Source organism: Carassius gibelio, chromosome A13, assembly GCF_023724105.1.
Source record: "Carassius gibelio isolate Cgi1373 ecotype wild population from Czech Republic chromosome A13, carGib1.2-hapl.c, whole genome shotgun sequence".
Lineage (NCBI taxonomy): Eukaryota > Metazoa > Chordata > Actinopteri > Cypriniformes > Cyprinidae > Carassius > Carassius gibelio.
The window spans coordinates 16,149,262-16,170,935 of NC_068383.1; the positions used below are offsets into that span (position 1 = coordinate 16,149,262).

The 21,674-nt window shown below is 36.6% G+C and overlaps 1 protein-coding gene across 3 annotated transcripts; it reads left to right on the forward strand.

Annotated features, from left to right (window-relative positions):
- Window positions 1–863: 863 nt before the first annotated feature.
- LOC128026301 (rab11 family-interacting protein 2) lies at window positions 864–20,176 on the forward strand. Of its 3 annotated transcripts, XM_052613272.1 has the most exons (7): window positions 864–1,086; window positions 3,580–3,625; window positions 3,811–4,191; window positions 9,181–9,584; window positions 10,406–10,736; window positions 13,503–13,587; window positions 16,195–20,176. In XM_052613272.1, exons 3-7 carry the CDS (start codon window positions 3,839–3,841, stop codon window positions 16,423–16,425), a joined length of 1,404 nt encoding a protein of 467 aa, XP_052469232.1. In that variant the 5' UTR covers window positions 864–1,086; window positions 3,580–3,625; window positions 3,811–3,838; the 3' UTR covers window positions 16,426–20,176. The 3 variants fall into 3 exon arrangements, with proteins under 3 accessions (XP_052469232.1, XP_052469231.1, XP_052469233.1); XM_052613271.1 differs by having other exon boundaries at window positions 865–1,086; window positions 3,580–4,191; XM_052613273.1 differs by lacking the exons at window positions 864–1,086; window positions 3,580–3,625; window positions 3,811–4,191 and adding an exon at window positions 4,607–4,878.
- Window positions 20,177–21,674: the final 1,498 nt, after the last annotated feature.

Sequence of the window (21,674 nt, forward strand, 5' to 3'; positions counted from 1 at the left end):
CACACGTCTGTTCTCATTTAAATGAGCTCCTCTTATCAGCACCTCAACGTCCCCTCCCAAGAAACATGGACAGGCAATATGTTAACATGTTTGGTTGGTTTAGTTTTGTCAAGAGCCTCCAATAGACATTTATTGACTTTATTGAGTGGACATTATGAGTAGGCCTATGCCAGATAGCCTGAACAGGATTCCATTCAGCTTTTTCAGAGAGGTGATTTTGATCTTCCCTCTACATTTTATTTGTTTTCCACAATTTATGCAACTCTTGTTCATTTGGATTCGGTTTCCCTTATTCTAAAGTCATTAACCTTCTGATGCATTAATTATATATATATATATATATATATATATATATATATATATATATATATATATATATATATATATATATATATATATATATATATATATATATATATATGTATATATTTTCCATTCTGTTACTATATAGCCCTTTTTCATTCTTTTCCCCGTTGCTACTGCTGATTTCTGACCTGCTAATAAAAATAAAAACTAATATTACTGATTGAGTAGCCTACAATAATTTTACATTATTTTATTTAAAGGTCATTTATATAAAACACTATCCAAGTTATCTAAAATATAGGCCTATAGGATGTTATAATGATATTAATTGTTATGATGTTTCATTTGACCCATTTTTAATTATTCTAATCAGCATTACAATGATTTACAAACAAGCTGTTTATTCTTCTATCAGTTTCTTTCCTCGACAAAATTAACAACAGAAGGGAAACGAAGCACGCAAACTCTCATAAGCCTCGCAGTCATTCGAATCCCAGGAACAGCGCCAGGCGCGCGCCGATCAAATCCTGAGTTTCCACGGCAACAGAGGAGGAGTTTGCACTTCGACCCGTCACCACATCGGCGGAAATGAGGAACTAGGAAGTGGAGTGCACGGCTGATTTGGAATACCACACATTTGTTTAAGATGCATTAGTGTCGTTTACAGCAATTTATTCATTTTCATTCACCACAGATGAAGAGAATTGATACCGATTGGCATAAGCGGTCATTCCTCATGCAGTGGCGTCGCTAGCTGTGTTCGAGAAAGATGCTTCAGAGGTAAATATCAGAGCCTTGTGCTGGATGACTGTTTGACAGCAGCAGTATCTGGGGGTAATAAACCTAACAGTGGTGTTTCTAACTGGATTAAATAAGGAGAGACCGCGTATGGTTTTTTTTTTTAAGCACTGGGTGAGTTTGAGCCATGATCTCCCTCCTGAGGTAAAAGTAAAAGTTGTAAGTCTCTGTTTTGAAATATAAAGGATTAACAGAACAGAGCAATCAATTAAAAATACAGTAAATATAATGAAAATAAATGATATAATTAAAACGTTCTGGTCTCGATTATACATTTACTGTTAAATGACAGAGCTGGTATCTATTTTAACACCCGGTTCTCTTATTTGATGTACACATTTATAATTTTATATACAGTATACAGTAAACCTCGCACCTTTTTTTAATCTGCATTAAAAATAAATAATAATAATAATAATAATAATAATAGTGCCACGGTGTATAAGCTAAGTTACATAATTAATTGAATGCCAAGGTTTCCTGTGGGATTACCATTTTGAATTAAACATTTTAAAATTAATTAGGTGATGGAACATAGTTAATATTTTGGACAGTTTGATTACCATAATAAATCCATGGGCTTTTTTTCCAGTTACAGCCCAGTAGTGTCGGCTGTAACAACAGCATTATATGTATTTGACATGAATTTACGCTGTTTAATATACTTGTTAAACCACTTTAAATTTCAAACGATATATGTGAATGATATAAGTTTTAGATATACAGTCATGGCCAAAAGTTTTGGCAGTGACACATTTTGTGTTTTGCAAAGTTTGCAGCTTCAGTATTTGTAGATTTCTATTTTTCCACATGTTTCTATAGTATACTGAGAAACAATGATAAGTATATCATAAGTTTTAAAGGCTTTTATTGTCAAAAACAAATAAATCCGGTATATATGAATCAATGAGTCAGTATTTACATTGTTGACCCTTGTTCTTCATAACCTCTGCAATTCACTCATGCTGGATATTAGCTTCTGCGCCAAATCCTGACTGATGGCCATCCATTCTCGCCTCATAAGTTTTCAGAATGGATCACAATTTGTGAGCTTGTCCACTAGCCTTTTGAGGACTGACCTCAGGTTCTCTATGGGATTGATATCTGGGAAGTTGCCTGCCCATGAATCCAAAATTTTGAATGTAATGATCTTTAAGCCACTTCTTTATCACTCTTGCTTTGTGACATGGTGCTCCATCATGCAGAAATCACCAAATTGCTCATGGATCATTGGAAGAGGTCGCTTTTGCAGGACATTTTGATACCATTCTTTATGTATGGCAGTGTTTTTTTAGGCAGAATTATGAGAGCGCCTGCTCCCTTGGTTGAAAAGCAACCCCACACATGAATGGCCTCAGGATGCTGCTCTGTTGGCATGACACAGGACTCATGGTAGCGTTCACCTTTTCTTCTCCAAACAATCGATTTTCCAGATGTCCCATATAGTCGGAAGGGAGCTTCATCAGAGAAAATAACTTTGCACCAGTCTTCTGCGGTCCAATTCTTGTACTTCATGCAGAATTTCAGTCTATCCTTGATGTTTTCTTGGAGAGAAGTGGCTTCTTTGCTGCCCTTCATGACACCAGGCCATTGTCCAAATGTCTTGGCCTCGCTGTGCATGCAAATGCTCTCACACAAACCTGCTGCCATTCCTGAGCAAGCGCTGCACTGCTGGAGACACGGTTCTGTAGTGGACTCCTCAGGAAGAGACGGTTTCCTGGCGCTTGCTGGACACTCTGGGACATCCTGATGACTACTTCACTGCATTCAAACCGCTCTCTTTGAAGTTCTTGATGATCCGGTAAATGGGTCTTTTAAGTGCAATATTCTTTGTAGCAATATCCTTGCATGTGAAGCCATTCTGGTGCAAAGCGATATTGGCTGCAAGTGTTTCTTTGGAGGTAACCATTGCTAACAAGAACACAATGATTGGAAGCACTTCTTCTCTCCTTTTGTAAAAATCCATCTGCTCTTACAATTTGAATTAGTATGATAGTGATTTCACCTGACTAGTACTCATTCACACTTTCACATGTGCTGCTGATATGATTAGTCAATTAATGTTAGCTGCTCATTTTGTGTCAGGATTTTTTTTTGGCCAATGAAGCTTTTAGCAATTATTTAAAATGCATCAATAATCTAGAAACGATGTGAACAAACACCACAACAGCTTAAGCAGAAAGCTTTGCAAAACACAAAATTTGTCACTGCCAAAAACTTTTGGCAATGTTTAGTAGCCAAAAAAAAAAAAAAACATTCAGACTTTCTGGTCTCCACAATAAAACTAGTAAGAAAGAAAAAAATCGCTTGCTTCTATTTTATTTTTTACCTTTTTGAGTTTGATGATTTAAGTTACAATTGTAATTTCTGGGTCATTTGTAATATGAATTTAAGTTTTAATATAATTTTTGAATTATATATATTATATTTGAATTATATAAAAAAGACTGATTTTTTTCTTCTTCTTTGGTTTAGGTGACCTGAGTTGGAGCAGGGTGAATGTGTGGAGTGTTTGCAGAGTGTAATAACATCATTTCCTGCTCTGTTAATAGACACAGCTTTTGAAATGACAAATATGTTCTTCCCACGCTTTTAAACATAACGTAAATTTTTTATCGACTCTTGGTTGTTATTTTCCTGTGATTAGAAGCTAAACAAATTGCCAAGGCCAAATTGAAGTAATATACGTATCATTCCATACATCAGAATCCATAATTTTACACCTGAATTCATCATGTCATTGGGCGAACAGTCACAGAAGTGGTTTCCAACTCATGTCCAAGCCACTGTTCTTCAAGCCACAGACCTGCAACCAAAGGGCAAGAATGGTACCAACGATGCCTACACCATTATCCAGCTGGGCAAAGAGAAGTACTCCACATCGGTGGCGGAGAAGACCCTCAGCCCAGTGTGGAGAGAAGAGGCTTCATTTGAACTGCCAGGGCTGCTGATGGAGAGCAATCCAGAGGTTTATGAGCTGTGTTTCACAGTCATGCATAGGTCCCTGGTTGGATTGGATAAATTTCTGGGCCAAAAAATCATCAACTTAAATGAAATATTTGACAACAAGGAACGGCGAAAAACTGAGTAAGTGAGTTAAATACTTAATTCTTTTTTTTTTTATCTTTTAAGGAGCTGTCAAAAGTTGTGTAAATTATACAGATGTAGCATTTTTTAAATAAGCAGAAGTGCAACTTAAAAGAGGTACCTAACACTAAATGGCTTCCCCTTTCTGGTATTACAATTGAGAAATCTTGTTTAAATTGTATTTATGCAATCCTTTCTTTTCTGTGATTCTTTTGAAATCACAGGCCTCTCTCTCTCTCTGATTATTTAAGAGCAGACATCGCTATGACATATCAGCATACAGACCCCAGTGTTTTAGGATTGTCTGCATTTTAAAGCCAAGTCAGTTAATAGTATTCAAATTCTAACATAAAGGTTTTGTAATGACCTGGGCTATTTTTAACTTCTGTTACAATAGGTTATGCAGTTTCATTTGAAGTAATCTTCTGACGTAATCCTGTCTTTGTTTATAAAACCTGTTGTTTGAGTTTTAAAAGTCTATGGACATGCTATTGCTGTGCATTACTATAGGAGGGCAGCCATCTCATGCGGGACAGTTTTGTTCTGGTATGAAACTCACATAAAAGCCTTTTGACTCCCTGCAGTTTGAGTCACAATCCTGTGGTAGATGAACAGGTCTAGTGAGGATGATTGTACTGCTTGCTATTATATTTTCCTCTCTGTTTGTCAGGTCCTGGTGACTAACAGGTATGTTTGCTTCAAGGAAACTGTGTCTTGTGTTCTTCTGTCTTCTGACTTCCTCTAATTTTATTGTCAGATATGACATAGGCTACTTTCTGTAACTAAATGTCAAAACTGCTCATAAGAGAGTCTTATTTTCTGATTTAGCTTTTTTGGATATGTACAAACTATAGGTTGTTTGAGCATTATGAGAGAAACCAGTATGGCTGGCTGAACTAGAAAAGGCAGTGCCAGTGTCTTGCATACCTGATGTTAAAGAAAGTGACAAGTGACAGAACTCAGTTAAAAAAATTTAGATTTTAGAATACTGATATTTGCTCTCCATTTGCATGTAAGTCAGTTTTGCACTGTAGTAATAATTCACAATATATGTGACCCTGGGCCACAAAACCTTAAGTGTCAATTTTTTCAAAATTGAGATTTATACATGAATAAATACTGAATAAATAAGCATTCAATTGATGTATAGTTTATTAGAATCAGACAATATTTGGCTGAGATACAACTATTTGAAAATCTGGAATCTGAGGGTGCAAAACAAATCAAAATATTAAGAAAACCACCTTTACATTTGTTCAAATGAAGTCCTTAGCAATGCAAATTACAAATCAAAAATGAAGTTTTGATATCATTATGGTAGGAAATTTACAAAATATTTTTTTTAAAATAATTTTTGGCTATTGCTACAAACATTCCCATGGAAGTTAAGACTTTTGTGGTCCAGGGTCACATATCGGTACCATATCAGTTATAGGCAGATACTACATCCATAGTCTATTTCAATGTGCATGAAAATAGTTATGGGCTTATTGGTATTTGCTAGAATATTATTACTGATGCATCCTTACACTTCCTCCAAGCTTAATCATTGACAAATATGTCATGATTGTGACTCAAATCACTCTACCAACCTTGCATCCCCTGAAAAGTCTCTCAGGGTAAGCAGTCCCCATTGATTCTGTTCTTGGAAGGGTTTCCTCTAACTGACGCAATGGTACAAGAGTCCGTTTCGACACTGGAGTTCACAGGCCCTAATTATCGCACACCTGTGTTTGTTGATTGTACGGTGGTTCCCAGCGGCCCTCGCAGAGTGGGAGTATTGCGGTTCCAAACAGAAGAAGATTTATCTTGGCCTTGACTCCCATGTGAAGAACAGGGGCTGTCTGGCTCTCCACATGCCCAGATCAGAGTTCCCTCACTGGGCCTGAGACCAGGTAAACCCTCTTCCCTCGGATCTACAAGCTCCCCAGTGTGTGGATGGTCTTGAAAAGAAACATAATCAACATTCACTAGCTGTGCCATGATGGAAGAAGAGCACTCGGCAAGATGGCAGCCTGTGACAACCCCAGAGGGGAGTGTGTTCCGATACTGAAGGAGTGTTTACAGTAGTGTTTGCATGAAAGACCTGCCTCTAGGTCAGAAGTGTTGAACTGCATTTCTAGGAGGCTGGTTTGTGTGTTTTTAATCAGTCAGGTCAAGAAAAGGCCTGATTGATATTTTTACAAAGAAAAACAAATCACACTCTACTCAGTTTATCAGGTTTTAAATAAAGCAGTTTTAGGCCCCGTCCACACGGAGACGGAGCTTACCCCAATCCGATCTTTTTTTCCGCGTCTCAAGAAATATCCGCATCCACACGAAACCGCAAAATGAAGTAGTATACATGCCAGACCAGTATGTGGCGCTGTAATTCTGCAACAGAGATACACTAAAAACAGAGAAGAAGACTTGGGACTATGCTCATAAACCTTCCGCGTGGTACACAAACGAACAAGGAACAATACATTTATTAATCAGTGTTAATGTTAGTTAATAAAACGACAATCGTTCAGTGTTTGTTCATGTTTTTGTTGCTGTTACGTGACGTAGAGGTGTCTGACTGGGGGGAGACGTGGGCTGATGACGTCATCGTTTCAGAAAATATATGGATTAGCTGTCCAGACGAAAACGCAAAGACGGCGTTTTCAAATTTATCCACTCTGGGACCCGGTTTCAAAAAATAGCGGTTTCACCTGATGAAAACGCCGGATCCGTGTGGACGAAACGCCTATCCGATAAAAAATTTGTGCGTATTCACAGAAACGCTCTCCGTGTGGACGGGGCCTTAATGTATATCGTCATAAGCGTTTTTTTTTAGCACATTTGGATGGACTGTGCTGAATGTATCATTCAAAATCTCCCTTTGTCATTTGGATATGGGTGCCATACAGATACATACAGATAAGCCAATAATTATTTTCATGTGAGGGCATTATCAAAATTTTATACCATTCAGTATTAATAAATTGCAAAACACAAAAATCAGTCAATTTAAATAAAAGTGAGTTTAGACCTCACACATTTATAATGAAGTTTATGGAAAAATAGATAGTCATTTTGAGATTTGCTAAGTATTACAATTTTATATATATACTATTCAAAGGAACAAGACAAAATACAGAACTTTCCCACCTTAACGTATATATAATCATTTAAAATAATAAGCAAATAAAAAATATATATTATTATAAAAAAATATTATTACAATAGCAATACATTTTCATAAGAAAATTACTTAAATTATACAGTTAATCAGTACTGTATGTGTTATTGTTTATTTTAGTTCAGTAGTATTTAGATTTTTTTTGTTTCCCTTTTCATCTTAATTTAAAAGTTTTAGCAATTTTGTTATGCATTTTTTCATTTTTATTTTTGTATTGCTATTTTTAAATGTGTGTACATATATATATATATATATATATATGGCTTTTATTCACCGGCACAAAAAATATGCAGTATTGGATATTATTGACTGACATCAATGAAAAAAAATATGTAATTGAAAATATATTTTGGAAATATGGGTTTCCACCATACATTTGGCTGGTGTAAAATGATGTATGGCATCCGCTCACTTAAAATCTTTGGCCCTGTATTAAAAAAACAACAAAAAAAAACTGTCTAGTATTGTAACTATACCTTAAATGTTCATGACCATCATTTCTAAATTAATGATTATGCTCCAAGTGTCTTGAACTGCAATAGCATCAATATTCAGCCACTCTTCAGATTCATGTGCCTCTGCTGAAATATGGTCCATTTCATAATCTCCAAATACCGGTGTGAGCATCAAAGAACAAAGGCCAGATTTGTGTAAATGCCACCTCCTTTTCACACAGTTACAGCATCAATCACATTACTTCCAGCAGAAAAAAAGAGCAAGAGGTTAAATAAACAGGAGCCAAGGAACGGCCTAGATGGAGGCGTATTACTTCACATTCTTTATGTGGCCCAAACCTTTGCAGTTACCAGGAAATTATGTTTATCCCTACTATTTTATGCAGTCTCAGGAAGGTGGAAGGCTTTCAAATGGACTAAATGGACTATGCTGTAGACTTGTGTGAAGTGAAATTGGGTTTCTGGCCGGACAAACATTTTGCCCCCATGTCGTTTTTGTATGAATTATACATACGGCAAAGCCTGAAAGAGAGTCTTCCCACCAGGGGGTTTCACAGAAAAGAAGAAGTGAAAGAGTGTGCGGTTTTCTCCTGTTTGTTTTTATCAAGCTGTGAAAGTACACTGGAACATCTGCAAATTACTGGTGCATGTACCACTAGCTGTTTTTAATAACACCTTAGAGGCCAACCACACTTGTGACACAACAGCAAAGGAGGTGTAGCTCTGTATTGGCTGTGCTTGGAATTTAAATATGCTTTGATTTGTACCAACTTTTCCAACAGGTTTTTTTATTTATTTATTATTAGAAATATAGATAAGCTAGTAAACTTGACTAACTGTGTTTTAGATGACTAGTTGACCTTTGTGCACAGGTTGTATTAACTGGAAAATTGCAAACTGGTTAGTATATAAATGTTGTTGGACAATTCAAAATGCTTTCTGCCATTTTGCCGTGGAAATAATAGTAATCTAAATAAATAATTGTACATTTCTATAAATATTATTTCACGTATTTTTTCTAAAAAGAAATATGTAAAAATAAAAAAATATCAAGCATTCCATTTTTTTAATTCTAAAAAACAGTAAGTTAGCGTCACCCTGGTTCCCTCGACAAAAACTGATTTTTACACAGACTTATGAATTTTTACAGATAATAAACTCTGTGATCAACAAAATATTTGAACAATCAATCAATCAAAAAGTTGATTGAAAAATAAATTATATCCCAGTCCTTCAAAGTGGCATTAAGCATATCTGCTCTTATCAATTCAGTTGTGTGCGATTTTTTTTTTTTTTTTACTGTTATACCTGAATTTCTGACAGTTTTATGTTTGCTATATGTCTTATACTTCCTGTCTCTTTTATTGTCAGCTGGTACACACTAGACTCCCGGCCAGGTAAGAAGAGGAAAGACCGAGGCAAGATTCAAGTTAGCATTCAGTTCATGCGGAACAACATGACGGCCAGCATGTTTGATTTGTCTATGCGAGACAAACCCAGATCGCCGTTCTCCAAACTCAAGGAAAAGATGAAGGGTCGCAAGCACGATGGTGCCTTTTCAGATACATCTTCCGCCATCCTTCCACGCTCAGGACAGAGCGAGACTGATTCTCTGCCAGACCAGCACCGGCACCCTCAGGCTGCACCTGAACCCAAACCAAAACGCTCGCTGCTCACTGGGACGCAGAAACTTTCTGCTGCTCACTCCATGTCTGATCTGATAGGAACTCACTTCAGGCCCAAACTCGACTCCATTAATTCTATTGAAGAGAAAGGTGAGGACCTACAGTGCATGCTCTGTTTAAGTAGTTCACTGTAGAACAGTGCTCTGTATAGCACTTTATTTATTCTTTTATGTTTTTAATTGTGTGGTTTTAGCAGCATTGAGTATTGTTCAGTATAGAGTGCTGCAGTGATGACAGATTTTATAGGCCTACCTGGAAGTTAGCATCACCCTGGTTCTCTGGATTGAAGCCCAGTAGGATTTTTTCCCCTGGTTTTTGGATTATTGCTAAAAAATAAACACAGTGACCAAATATTTTGTTTATCTTGATGATCTTCACAAATTAACCAAAAAAAAGCCAGAAGTAAAAACATAGGCTATAAACAAACTTCACCAGTCGCATGCATTCAGTGTCACCACCATTAAGCTTCCGACAATATTGTCTGTCTTTATTAAAGAAATAAAATACAAAAAATTCCCTGAAACTTTGAGTTAGAATAGTTTTCAAGCAGATGATTATAAACACAATAAGGCTTAAAAAGCTGACTAGCGAGCAGATGGGTTTAACTGTTTGAGAGATGACGTTTAATATCTGCAGCAACCTCTTTAGTCCCATTCAGTGAGTTAGCAAATAAAATCTTAGAAGTTATTATTGATGTATTTTATGATGTAGAATAAAATGTGAAAAAATCTTGAGCTTGTGTCACACACAAGCAGTATTTCAGGCGACCAAATCTCATTGACTTCAGGATGATGGAACCGGAAGCAGGAAAATGCTTAATCGTCTCTGGGTTTGGCCTACAAAAATGCATCATCCCTGTAGCACTCTGTGGAAAATCACTAAAGAAAATGTTCTGTCCTTCTCATCCACAGCTGCATATCACAGACACTCTCAGAGCGATGGATATGGTTGCCCAACCAGCGATGTTCCATCTGACCCCTTTTCCGACATCGGAGACAACATGCCCCAGAAATACGCCACTCTCCCACGCAACCGCAATCCCTTCGAGGGAGATCAGGGCATGCTGTGGGGGGCAGACAAGAGAGAGAAGGAGAAGAAAGTGGGTCTTCTGGGCAGAGTGACTGGTAAGAAAGAAGGAAAGAAAACGGCCACTGGAATGCGAATAGGAAGCTCTGGAGACCTGCGATCTCCAAACCCCTTTACAAGTGAAACCAACCCTTTCATTTCACACTACAGATCCAGGTAAGACTAGCTTTTAGCCGTTTTGTTGTTGCCTTTTATGTTACTTATCTCACTGATCGTACACAGTTTGTCATTTTAGAAAACAATAAATCTAACGTTGGACAGGTTCTTCATGGTGTTCCTCAGGGGTCTGTTCTTGGCCCGATACTTTTTAATATTTACATGCTTCATTTAGGGCAGATTATTAGAAAGCATGGTTTGGGGTTCCACTTCTATGCTAATGATACTCAGATTTATATTAGCACGAAAACTAATATCACAGGTATATCAGCAACCCTATCTGACTGTCTGCATTAAATTATTATTAAAGATTAAATTATGGATGTACCACAATTTTCTTAAATTGAATGGTACAAAGTCTGAGGTTCTTTTAGTTGGTACCCCTGTTTAATTTACACCTTGAAAATAATGTAGTATCTCCGTAACGTCAAGTTCGCAACCTTGGTGTAATTTTTGATACCCATTTGACACTTGAAGCACATATCAAGAACATTTCAAAATCTGCATTTTTCCATCTAAGGAATATTGCCAGGATTAGGCCTTTCTCTCATTACCTGGTGCAGAAAGGCTTGTCCATGCACTTGTTACCTCTAGGGTTGAATATTGTAATGCCCTTTATCTTGGCCTACCTGCAAAGTTTATTAAGCGACTGCAACACAAACAGAACTCCACTGCTCGTGTTCTTACACATACTCCTTCTTGTCAGCATATCTCTGGGGTGCTTAGGAACTTGCATTGGCTTCCAGTCCATGTCCGTATTGATTTTAAAACTCTTATATTAACATAAAAAGCTGTGCATTGAACTGCACCATCATATAAATGTGATTTAATTACGCCATATATGCCCTCTCGTTCTCTCCGCTCTGCCAACTCTTTTTTTAAGATGGTGTTTGTGTCTTGATTGGTGACACTGGATGTACATGGGAATTTTTTTCTTTTTTTTTTTGTATATTGACTTTTGTTCTGTGCTTGTAGCGCTTTGGGTATAAGAAAAGAGCAATATAAATAAAATGTATTATTATTATTATTATTACAGCTAGTTTAAGCTTCCATTACGGTTTAAATAATATATATGTAAAATATTTATTTGAATAGTGTTATTCATTCTTTTAAAATAATTGCTGAGGAATGTGTCTTCTGTTACTTCTGCTTGTCATTTCCAACCTCTGCTCTTTTGTCAGTAGTAGAGTTAGATGAAGACAGTTGAGCACTTGATGTTTGTCAGAGAAATCTGTTTTTAGGATGACCTTATCAGTGTCATTAGGCTCAATGAGATGAGATCTGAACGAGAGATGGACCATTCAGTTAACAGTTCATCTGCCCGTAGCTTACCAGGCCCTTCATCCTCTCCAGAAACTCTCTCTCATCTAAGATCAAAGGTCTTTCAGAGGTCACAGGTTGGCTAAAAATACATTTAACAAGCCTGCTTAAGGTTGTCTAGTTTTTAAAGATCTATGAGACCTTTGCATCATTATACATTAACTGACTATTGATAACAGGCATATTTAATGGATCCCATCCATTCAAAATGTTTTGTCATTAAATGATTGAACCACTACTCATAACGGTAAGCCCATGTAAGCATAAAGTCAGTATATTTTCTTGCAAGTTGCAGTAGTGTTTGATGGGTGTGGTATGGGTGGAAGAAATGTGTCAGCTGGTTGAATTTCCCAATTTCCTGTTATAATAAACAAGACAAATTCAACATCAGACTATCTATCTATCGATCTATCTGTCTATCTATATAACAATATTGGATACTGTTGCAGATAAGTGTTGCAGATAAGCATTTTCAGTGTAGCTACATTTTTTTACATACATTTCATAAATATATTTATGCCACTAGATTGTCTAATAGACATAATTACATTGCATATAAGATACACAACTATTCAAAAGTATGTTTTGTTTTTTTTGTTTTTCAGAAAGAAATTATAATAGGCAGGACACATATATGACTTTTACAATGCTAAAATGCAAAGCATGTCTATTTTAAACAAATGCTGTTTTTAATACTTATCAACTATTCCTGATGTATCAAATGTATCACAGTTTCCACAAAAATATTAAGCAGCATAACTTTTTTAAAAGTTGCTAATAATAAGAGAGGTTTCTTGAGCAGAAAATCATTGTGAAGGATCATGTGACACTGAAGACTGGAGTAATGATGCTGAAAACTCAGCTTTACCATCATAGGAATAAATTACATTTAAAAAAATTTTTTTTAATATTTATTTTCAATTGTAGAAATATTTGACAGTATTACTGTTTTTACTGGATTTTTTATCAAATAAATTCAGTCTTGTTGAGCATAACAGACTTTCTTCAAAAACTTTCCACCACAATTTTTTTTATAATATAAATATACCGTTACTGGGGTATAAAATTGCTCATACTGTGATAAACAATTTTGGTCACACCGCCCACTGACTGAGTGCCGTAACTGGCTGCAATGCCTTTGTTGTGGTCAGTGACCGATTGTTGAGAAATGATATGTAGACTTGCTGTTTGCGTGTGAGGGGGTGTAAAACCATTTCCTGACCCTCAGTCAGATAGCTAAAAGTCAACTCAAAAGAACTTTTGCAGGCAGGTAGCAGGTGCATTAAAGGTTGTGATGTGTTTCATTATAGTAGTGCTTTATATCAATCAAGATTTCATTAATTTTAAATTGATTCGCATTTTAAATGAAGGGGTTTCCTATAAGATGAAAGTCCATTTTATGTATTTATTGAAGTAATCGTTTTGCCTTTTTTTTGTGTCTAACAGTGATAACATGAGAAATCCCACTAGCAATGAGGACCTTACACAGAGATTCAGAACCTCTCCCGAAAAGAAGCACGGCATGCGAAATGTAAGTTCATTCGAAATAAGTAGTGTACACTGTATGTCTTTTCTATTTTACAGTATTTTGTAAAATATAACATATAAACCTGACTTACATGTGACTAAGCAAGATGTAAGAATATATTTTTCCATTTCTATTCATTGCTTAACAACTGTGTATTTTCACATAGTCACTGTCCAGACAAATTTTGACCATATTTCTTATAAGTTTTCAAAACTTGCCCAAAGTTTTAATTGGTGATTTATTGCATCCCTATTATAAGTGGAAGTCATTGATGCTGATCTCTGACTGAGTATCACTTGTGGCGCTCAGCTTGGAGGGCCGTTCATCTAATTAACAGCTGAAATGGGTGGTCATCGTCTTTGCTCTGCATGTAATTCGAAGTAGTGTGATGCTATTAGTGCGCTTCCATTTCGTTAGCGAGCCATCTTGGACCGTATGTTCTCTCACTCAATAATTGGAAATCTAACCATTAATAATACACAATTTGTCACTGGGCTAATTTTACACTATAGGTCAAACCACGGTCAGCGTTAAACGTGGTAAGAGGCCCTCTCTCACGTTGTCATATTTATACTGATTGTGATCGTCATTGTGTCCAATGCGGAGTAACACAATGTTTGCTTGCCTGCTGTGTGAGAATAGCCACTGAAGTGATGTTGAAACTGGAGACGGGTTGCTGAAAATGGCTTTCCTCACCCATTTTCGAGGATGTGTTAACACTGCATCCGTGAAATAGTGTCTCTGGCCTTAATTAAAGGGGGGGGGGGAGTGCCAGCCGAGGCATTTCAAAGGACTTTGAGTTTTAGATTTTCAACGCAAAAGCCTTCATTAGTGCCCATAATGAGACAACTGAAGAATGCCAAGTGGAAGTCTTATCGCTCCCACACTGCTGATTGCCTAAATCTGCTCATCAGCTGCTTGCCAGTTCATGGTCATTTCCTGGGCTCTTTTCCTGCCCCCGCTAGCTTGTGCCTTGGTGGTTTTGCTATTCATGCAGCATCTCTTTCTCTAAATTTTCCTTTGATTCACTGTTCGCTGTTCTGTATTTGCCAGAGTGTTGTTTTGGCTTGCGTTGTATGTTGACCAGCATTACCAAACACTCAACTCAACAAACACACTGTTGCGCTTCAGCTCAAAGGGGAAATTATGAATAATCAATAGTTTATTATAGTTATGAGTAATTATAAATATTTAGATCCGCTGTAAGTGTTTACTTGACCTCTCAGTGTCAAATGTCTGTCAATTCTAAGAACGTTACTTTCCTGTTTAAGGAAAATAACTTTTACTGTACAATACTACTCAGAGCATGTAAAAGGTGTACCTTTTTAACTGTACTTTTATATTTTAAATACTTTCCAACTAAATACTTTTTTATGGCCATTATATTTTTGCTTTAGTTTCTAGAATGACAGTTTTATGGAGTCAAATTTGCTCCGCTGTTTCCTCAGGGGAAAAAGAGAAGGAATGTTTTGTTTTCACTATCGTAATCTAAGGAGGATAATCATAATCAAAGTGTCACATGTATAAACAGATATGCTGGATCAAGTTCAAACCCAGCTCAGACCAAAGCTTCAGGTTAAAAGTGCTGATGCTTGTTCTTGCCAATATTATTTTCTTTAACAAGTGTATAACAAGTGTATTCATATATGTATATAAATGTATGTATGGATGTATGCATCTCTTCCATTAATTATTTAGTGAATAGTATAAGCCCTAATCACTATTCACAGCTGAAGTAATCACGCCGATGTTGTTTAAAGGTTTTAGTCCCTGTTAAACTTTATTTAATGGCTTGATTGTATTTATTATAATGACTTCCTTAGTCTTAAATTTAATTTCCTTAAACACAGATAACCTTATCCGTGTAGATTTGGTGTAAGTACTTCATTTCTTGAGCTATTTGGATTGTTTGGTAATTAGATGAATTTCAGGTCTGTGTCCTGTTGATGTTGATTTTGGGTGGCAATTTTATTTAATTTTTATTAACTAAGCATCCGTAATTACTAATTAGGCATGACTGAGAATCATCCACTCATATTTTGACACCAATGAAATGGATGAGCTCTCCATGAGATGATATCAACTGACCGCATTTAGTGCTTGTTTTCACCTTGGCAGCAAGAAGTGAGAATTTGTCAAACACTTGATATCAGATGAGCAAATGTTCCTAAATTGCCTGTTTCCTCAATATCATTGTGAAGTCAGACGCAGACACTTTTCACGTCAACACTGCTTGAGTCGCTCTGCTTGAGAGAACTGATCCTTGAGTGTTTAGAGCAATACCTTTTATAAAAGCATATTTATCAAGTGAGCTCTGAAGGCAGCATTAAATAACATGTTTATTTCAATTTTGTCTCCTAAAATATTTTGCCCCTATATAATTTACTTAGGTGTCCCAAAGATATTAGTCCAGGTTCTACTGTATGTAGCATTATTGCTTATCCACATACACATTGAACAGTATTTTAATGAGCATTTTTCTTATTGGAAATTGTAAGTATCAAATTATTATTCAAAAAGCATAGTTTATTTTTTGAATTCCCTGCATGTTATAGACAATAAAAAGTAGATATTTAATACCATTTGTCATGTATTCTTCCTCACCTGTAGGAGTCTGAACATCTGCAGGTGAATATGGCGGCCTACAGCAATCTCTCCTTTGAGGAAGTTGTGCAAGATCTCATCAAGCAGAAAGAGGTGGTAAGAAAGAAAGATGCTCATATTCGGGAGCTGGAGGACTACATTGATAACCTGCTGGTCAGGGTGATGGAAGAGACACCCAGCATCCTGAGAACGCCATATGAGCCCAAGAGAAGAGCTGGGAAGATCTTAAAGAAGTAAAGGATCCCAAAAGCATGCTGTAACTTAAGTTTTCTGGCAAAATATATATTGCTTGTAAAAGGACACTGTTGGTATGTTGGTTCTGACAGAACACAAGAATATTTGTTCAGACACAAACAGGTTTCATGCCATAAAGATACTCTTAGGTTTTCAAGAACAACCGAATATATTGTGAAGAAAGATGGGCAGTAAATGTGGTGATGCCAAACCCCCTATTAGATTTTTCCTTTATTTTATTTTATTTTTTAATAATCTTTGGAGCTGTTGTCCAATACGTTTTAGAAGATATTCTCAAGCAGCCATTCATAGCGCGAAGAGACCAATGTTATGTTTTTACCGAAAATAACTGTGTTTAAGTTGACTTTTTCTTTGGATTCAGTCAGTATAATAGAATTGAGCACTTAATACTCTCACTGTGTTTTGCGATGCTCACTGGGATGGATTGTCCACATGAGGCCTTCGATTTGCTGTGACTGAATTCAAAAGCTGTACCAGATCAATTGGAAGTGAAAGTGAAGTGACATGTGGTGTGCTGTGGCACCCAGGGAGCAGTTGGGGGTTCATTGCCTTGCTCAAGGGTCTCACCTCAGTCGTGGTTTTGAGCTGTACATTCACTATCCCTGCAGGACCTGAGACTCGAACCCGCAACCTTCGGTTTACAAGTCTGTCTCTATACCCTGTAGGCCTTGACTGCATCACAAAGTGGACAAATGTGTGGTGAAGCAAGGAAAAACTTGGATTGGTGGTACCACAGGACATAGACGTGAATGTTTACTGGATGTTTTAGCACCGGAGCGTATTGGTTTACTGGAAGGCCATGTTGGGTTTGACAGGATAACTCTCCTATTGCTCATGAGGGTGTTTACACTGAAAATGAAAAGTGATCAGACTCAAGAATGATATTGACATGTGTCTGGTGCCATATTGATAAATTAGTTACAAAATGTAGGTAATGGAACCTTTTGGTACTTTTTCCAAATCATACATCTATAAAATAATACACTGGTACAGAATTACACTACTAATATTTATTTGAGCTTGATTGCAATGAGAAAAATGTTTTTGAATAACAGTGTTTAAAGATCAACCTGCCTCTGTTATATACAGTGACGACAGAAGTGTAGAAAAGAGCATCCAGTCTCCAAAGACTTCATTCTGGATGTCATTCAGTTGAACTGGAATGTACTGATGCTGAATGTCTTCAGTATACCGCAGAACTGTCCAAATCTGTGGACTGCCTACGGTTGACTACACCAAAGTGTTGATGGTTTTGATTATATTTAAGCTAGTCGGTTAGTCAGTCAAGCACAGAAGTAGTAAATGGCCCCGTTTTTAATTTCTAATTTTACCAGAGCAAATCTAGCCCATACTTATGTAAAACCACAGCAAATAATGGATTGATTTGGCATGTCTGGATGCCTTATTATGAAACATTTTTGATTGATTCATTACAATGTATAGCATGCTTTGTGCAACAAAATGTAGACAAAAACTAAACAATGGTTTACAGATTGCTTTATAGTTTCAATGCAGTACTCTGACATTGTACTGCTTTCCCAATGCTCTTCTTGTAGGACACGTCTTAGTGCTTACTGTGATTTTTCTCATCTTGTGTCATCTCTAGTACATATCTGGTGAGAAAATGATAATGGCTATCATTCTAGGTAACAGAGCATATGTTTTGCACTTTTTGGCTGTTACACTGGAGCATCTGTGTAGTGAAATACTGTGCAGTAGTGGTGCATGTGGCAACCGCATACTTAAAAATGTACATTTGAGAAAACTAGAATAATTGTACTGGTAATATAGTCTGTAAAATAACCCATTTTAATATTTCACCCCTTTATTTGAAGAACAAAACTGACACAGGGCAATTCTTTAGGCCATAATACCCCTTTTTGATATTTTGTAAGAGACAGTAGTATATATGTTCTTTTTTTATATAGCTCTGCAGAAAGCTTCCCAGAAGTAGTTTGTCTGAACAACATTATAAAACACTGTGCTGGAAAGGAAGTCTCGTATAATATTTCTATAATGCTGGAAATATTATTAATATCGCAACGAGCAGGTGATGTATTGTAGCTGTAAATTATTCATGTTTTGTTTATTTAACATTTTATTTACTTACATTTCATGTATTTGGAGAAGTTTACATGTGTGTAATTGACTCTTCGTGTTAAAATCATTCAGTGCCATGTACAGTGTTACACAGTGCTGACATTAATAGAGCCCTAGTTACATGCTTCATTTTTTTCTAAAAATGAGACCATTCAGTTTTGTGCAAGCAGGCAGAAAGCTAGTTTTTTCCATTATAGTTCTGTTTACATGCTAAATTTTGTAACCTTTGTAATACGGATAAATGTGTTAAAGGATTTACTTACAAATCATGTAGAAATGTTGTACGCCAGGCTCACGTTATTTACACAGAGAGCATGCTATTTCTTAATGATTTTCTGCATTGTATTTGTCACTGGCCAAAAATGTTTCAGAAAAATACAATGAAATACGATGAAGAGTAAAGGTACATAGCTATAGTACTTATAGTTAGCTATATTTAATTTCTCTCTCTCTCTCTCTCTCTCTCTCTCTCTCTGTTGTCTTATGTCAGTACTTCTATGTATTTAAATTTTCTCTTTAAGCTTTCTCTTTGAGCTTTCGATCAAATAAGTTTCAAAATTGTTTCAGTAACATTGATTGTATTCAGCGGAGCACTTCTGTCTGTTTTGTCTCATTGATCTGGAACTGCTATGCATCTCTATCAAGAGCAATTCTGTGTGATACGCTGAATGTACCAATCAGCAATGTCTGTAATCACAAACAGTGTTGATCACCCTGTGTAAATATTAACTAGCACTTCTTTGATCACTTTTCACAGTATATATACAGTAGCTAAAATGATGATGATACATTGTTTGCTTTCACTAATATTAATAATAACTGGCAATGGGAGTACATTTTTTTTTTTTTTTTTTTTTTTTTTTTTTTACTTCTTGTTTGGCTGTTGATCTTTGATTGGTTGTTTATTTAGAGGTTTATAGCCGTTTAATTCTAAATGTATTACAGTGATTATGTTTGTATGCTGCTATTATCCTGCTATTTCCCCCATAGAGGGTTTGGATCTGTTAAAATAGCTTCATTGAGACCTGATAAATCAGAATGGGAAAAAATTTTTTCCCCTCTATGAAGGATAGTAGCAGCGTAAGAGTAAAATGAAAACACATGAAAGCATCAGTATCAACACACACACACACACACAAAAAAAATACACCATTTGGTGTCTTCTACATTAATCTCTGGTGCTGCAAAATCATATCATATCATATATATACAGTATGTTTGTACCAGTTTTTCAGTGTTCTGTATCATATGGGTTTCCATTCTTGTAAACTACTTTCTACTCAGACACTCGTTCCTTTAAAATACAGCTTTCCTCCAAAACTTGAATTTCCAATAGTGTGTAAATAACACTACTTAGAATATAGAATTTTACCCTCTAAATTTGCTTATGGTATTTTAAAATCCTAGTTATTATGAGGACTTTTATCAACGTGACACTTTCCTGTAGGGTGGTTGAACATTTTGCGTAGTTGTAGTGATTATTCATCAGGAAGTAATATGTCTGTCTTTGCATTCTTGGCATGTGGCATGAATGAGTGTAGAAGAGAGATCTGAGTGTATTTGTCTATGTGTCTACCATATAAAAGGGTGAGAATGATGGTACAGCCCATTTCAATAAATCTCCTGTACTTCATGACATGTGTCTTGTATTGCTTTGATGTACATGTAAAAGCTTGTAGGGCAGGGATAGGCAACTCCGATCCTGGAGGGCCACTGCCCTGCAGAGTTTAGCTCCAACCCTAATGAAACATACCTGAACAAGGCAATCAGTGTTTTCGGGATTACTAGATAGATACAGGCAGGTTTTTATGAGGTGCTGAAGCTAAACTCTGCAGGATAGTGGCCCTCCAGGACCGGAGTTGCCTATCCCTGTTGTAGAGCAACACATTTTCACGTTCCAAGCTGGGAAAACTCAAAATCTGTTTTTATTGAGTTGCATGTTGCTGATGTCCACGTCAATAATTTTAATAAATAGTCAAAATTAATTAGATTTTGCAATGAATCTCCCCAAACTTTGTAGTATATGTTTATATTTGCATTACACTGCAAACCTCTTGGCTGTGATTTCTTCCAGGGAAATAAATGGGAAGTAAATTCTAATGTCCACCAAAAAAATAAAATGGCCTCTTTAACAATATGGTAGCTTGTTAAAACTTCTCGCCTCATTTGTTTTTGAGTAACAGAAGTGCGTCTGTGTGTGCGTGCATGCGTGTGCGTGCGCGCATGCAAACCGCTACATGTACAAGTGCCACTCGGTTTACCATCTCCTCCTTTCTAAGGAGCAGTATCATTGCTCTTCATTCACAAGACTGGCCCCTTCACAATCCACACAGAGATTCTCTCTCTCTCTCTCTCTCTCTCTCTCTCTCTCTGTCTGCAACATTTGGATGAAAATGGAGCTTTTTCAGACTCAATAAGATGTAGATGAACAGAATTACCCATTGAAACGACCCTTCTCATAGTAAGGATTTCCAGTAGTTCCTTCAATAAGTCTTTGGAATTGAGACAATGCACTGTGCTAGACCGATGCTTATAGAGGGTGCTTAAAGGAATTCTGAGATTTTTTGCTTAGCTGCGTTTAATTAATAAGTCTAAAAGGCGTATGGGAAACCATTAAAGGGGGGGGGGGTGAAATGCTTTTTCATGCATACTGAGTTTTTTTACACTGTTAAAGAGTTGGATTCCCATGCTAAACATGGACAAAGTTTCAGAAATTAAGTTGTACGTTTGAAGGAGTATTTTCGTTCCAAAAATACTCCTTCCGGTTTGTCACAAGTTTCGGAAAGTTTTTTTCGAGTATGGCTCTGTGTGACGTTGATGGAGCGGAATTTCCTTATATGGGTCCTGAGGGCACTTCTCCCGGAAGAGCGCGCGCTCCCGTATAGCAGAGCACTGAGAGCACAACAGACATTCACTGATCAGAGCGAGAGTGTCGCGAAAAGTCACAAAATAAGTGTGTTTTTGGTTGCCAGGGCAAGACAACCCTGCACAGATTACCAAAAAACAGCATTAAGGGACCAGTGGATGGAGTTTATTTTTACAGAGCATCAACGGAGTTGTGCAAGTGTTTTTGTTTGTTCCCTGCATTTCGAAGATGCTTGTTTTACAAACAAAGCCCAGTTTGATGACGG

Bases quoted from the DNA above. Each gene is read 5' to 3' on its own strand.
- LOC128026301 (XM_052613272.1), top strand. From the start codon at position 3,839: ATGTCATTGGGCGAACAGTCACAGAAGTGGTTTCCAACTCATGTCCAA. The intron at 9,585-10,405 runs GTGAGGACCTAC...TCTCATCCACAG, and splicing joins TAATTCTATTGAAGAGAAAG to CTGCATATCACAGACACTCT. The intron at 10,737-13,502 runs GTAAGACTAGCT...TGTGTCTAACAG, and splicing joins ATTTCACACTACAGATCCAG to TGATAACATGAGAAATCCCA.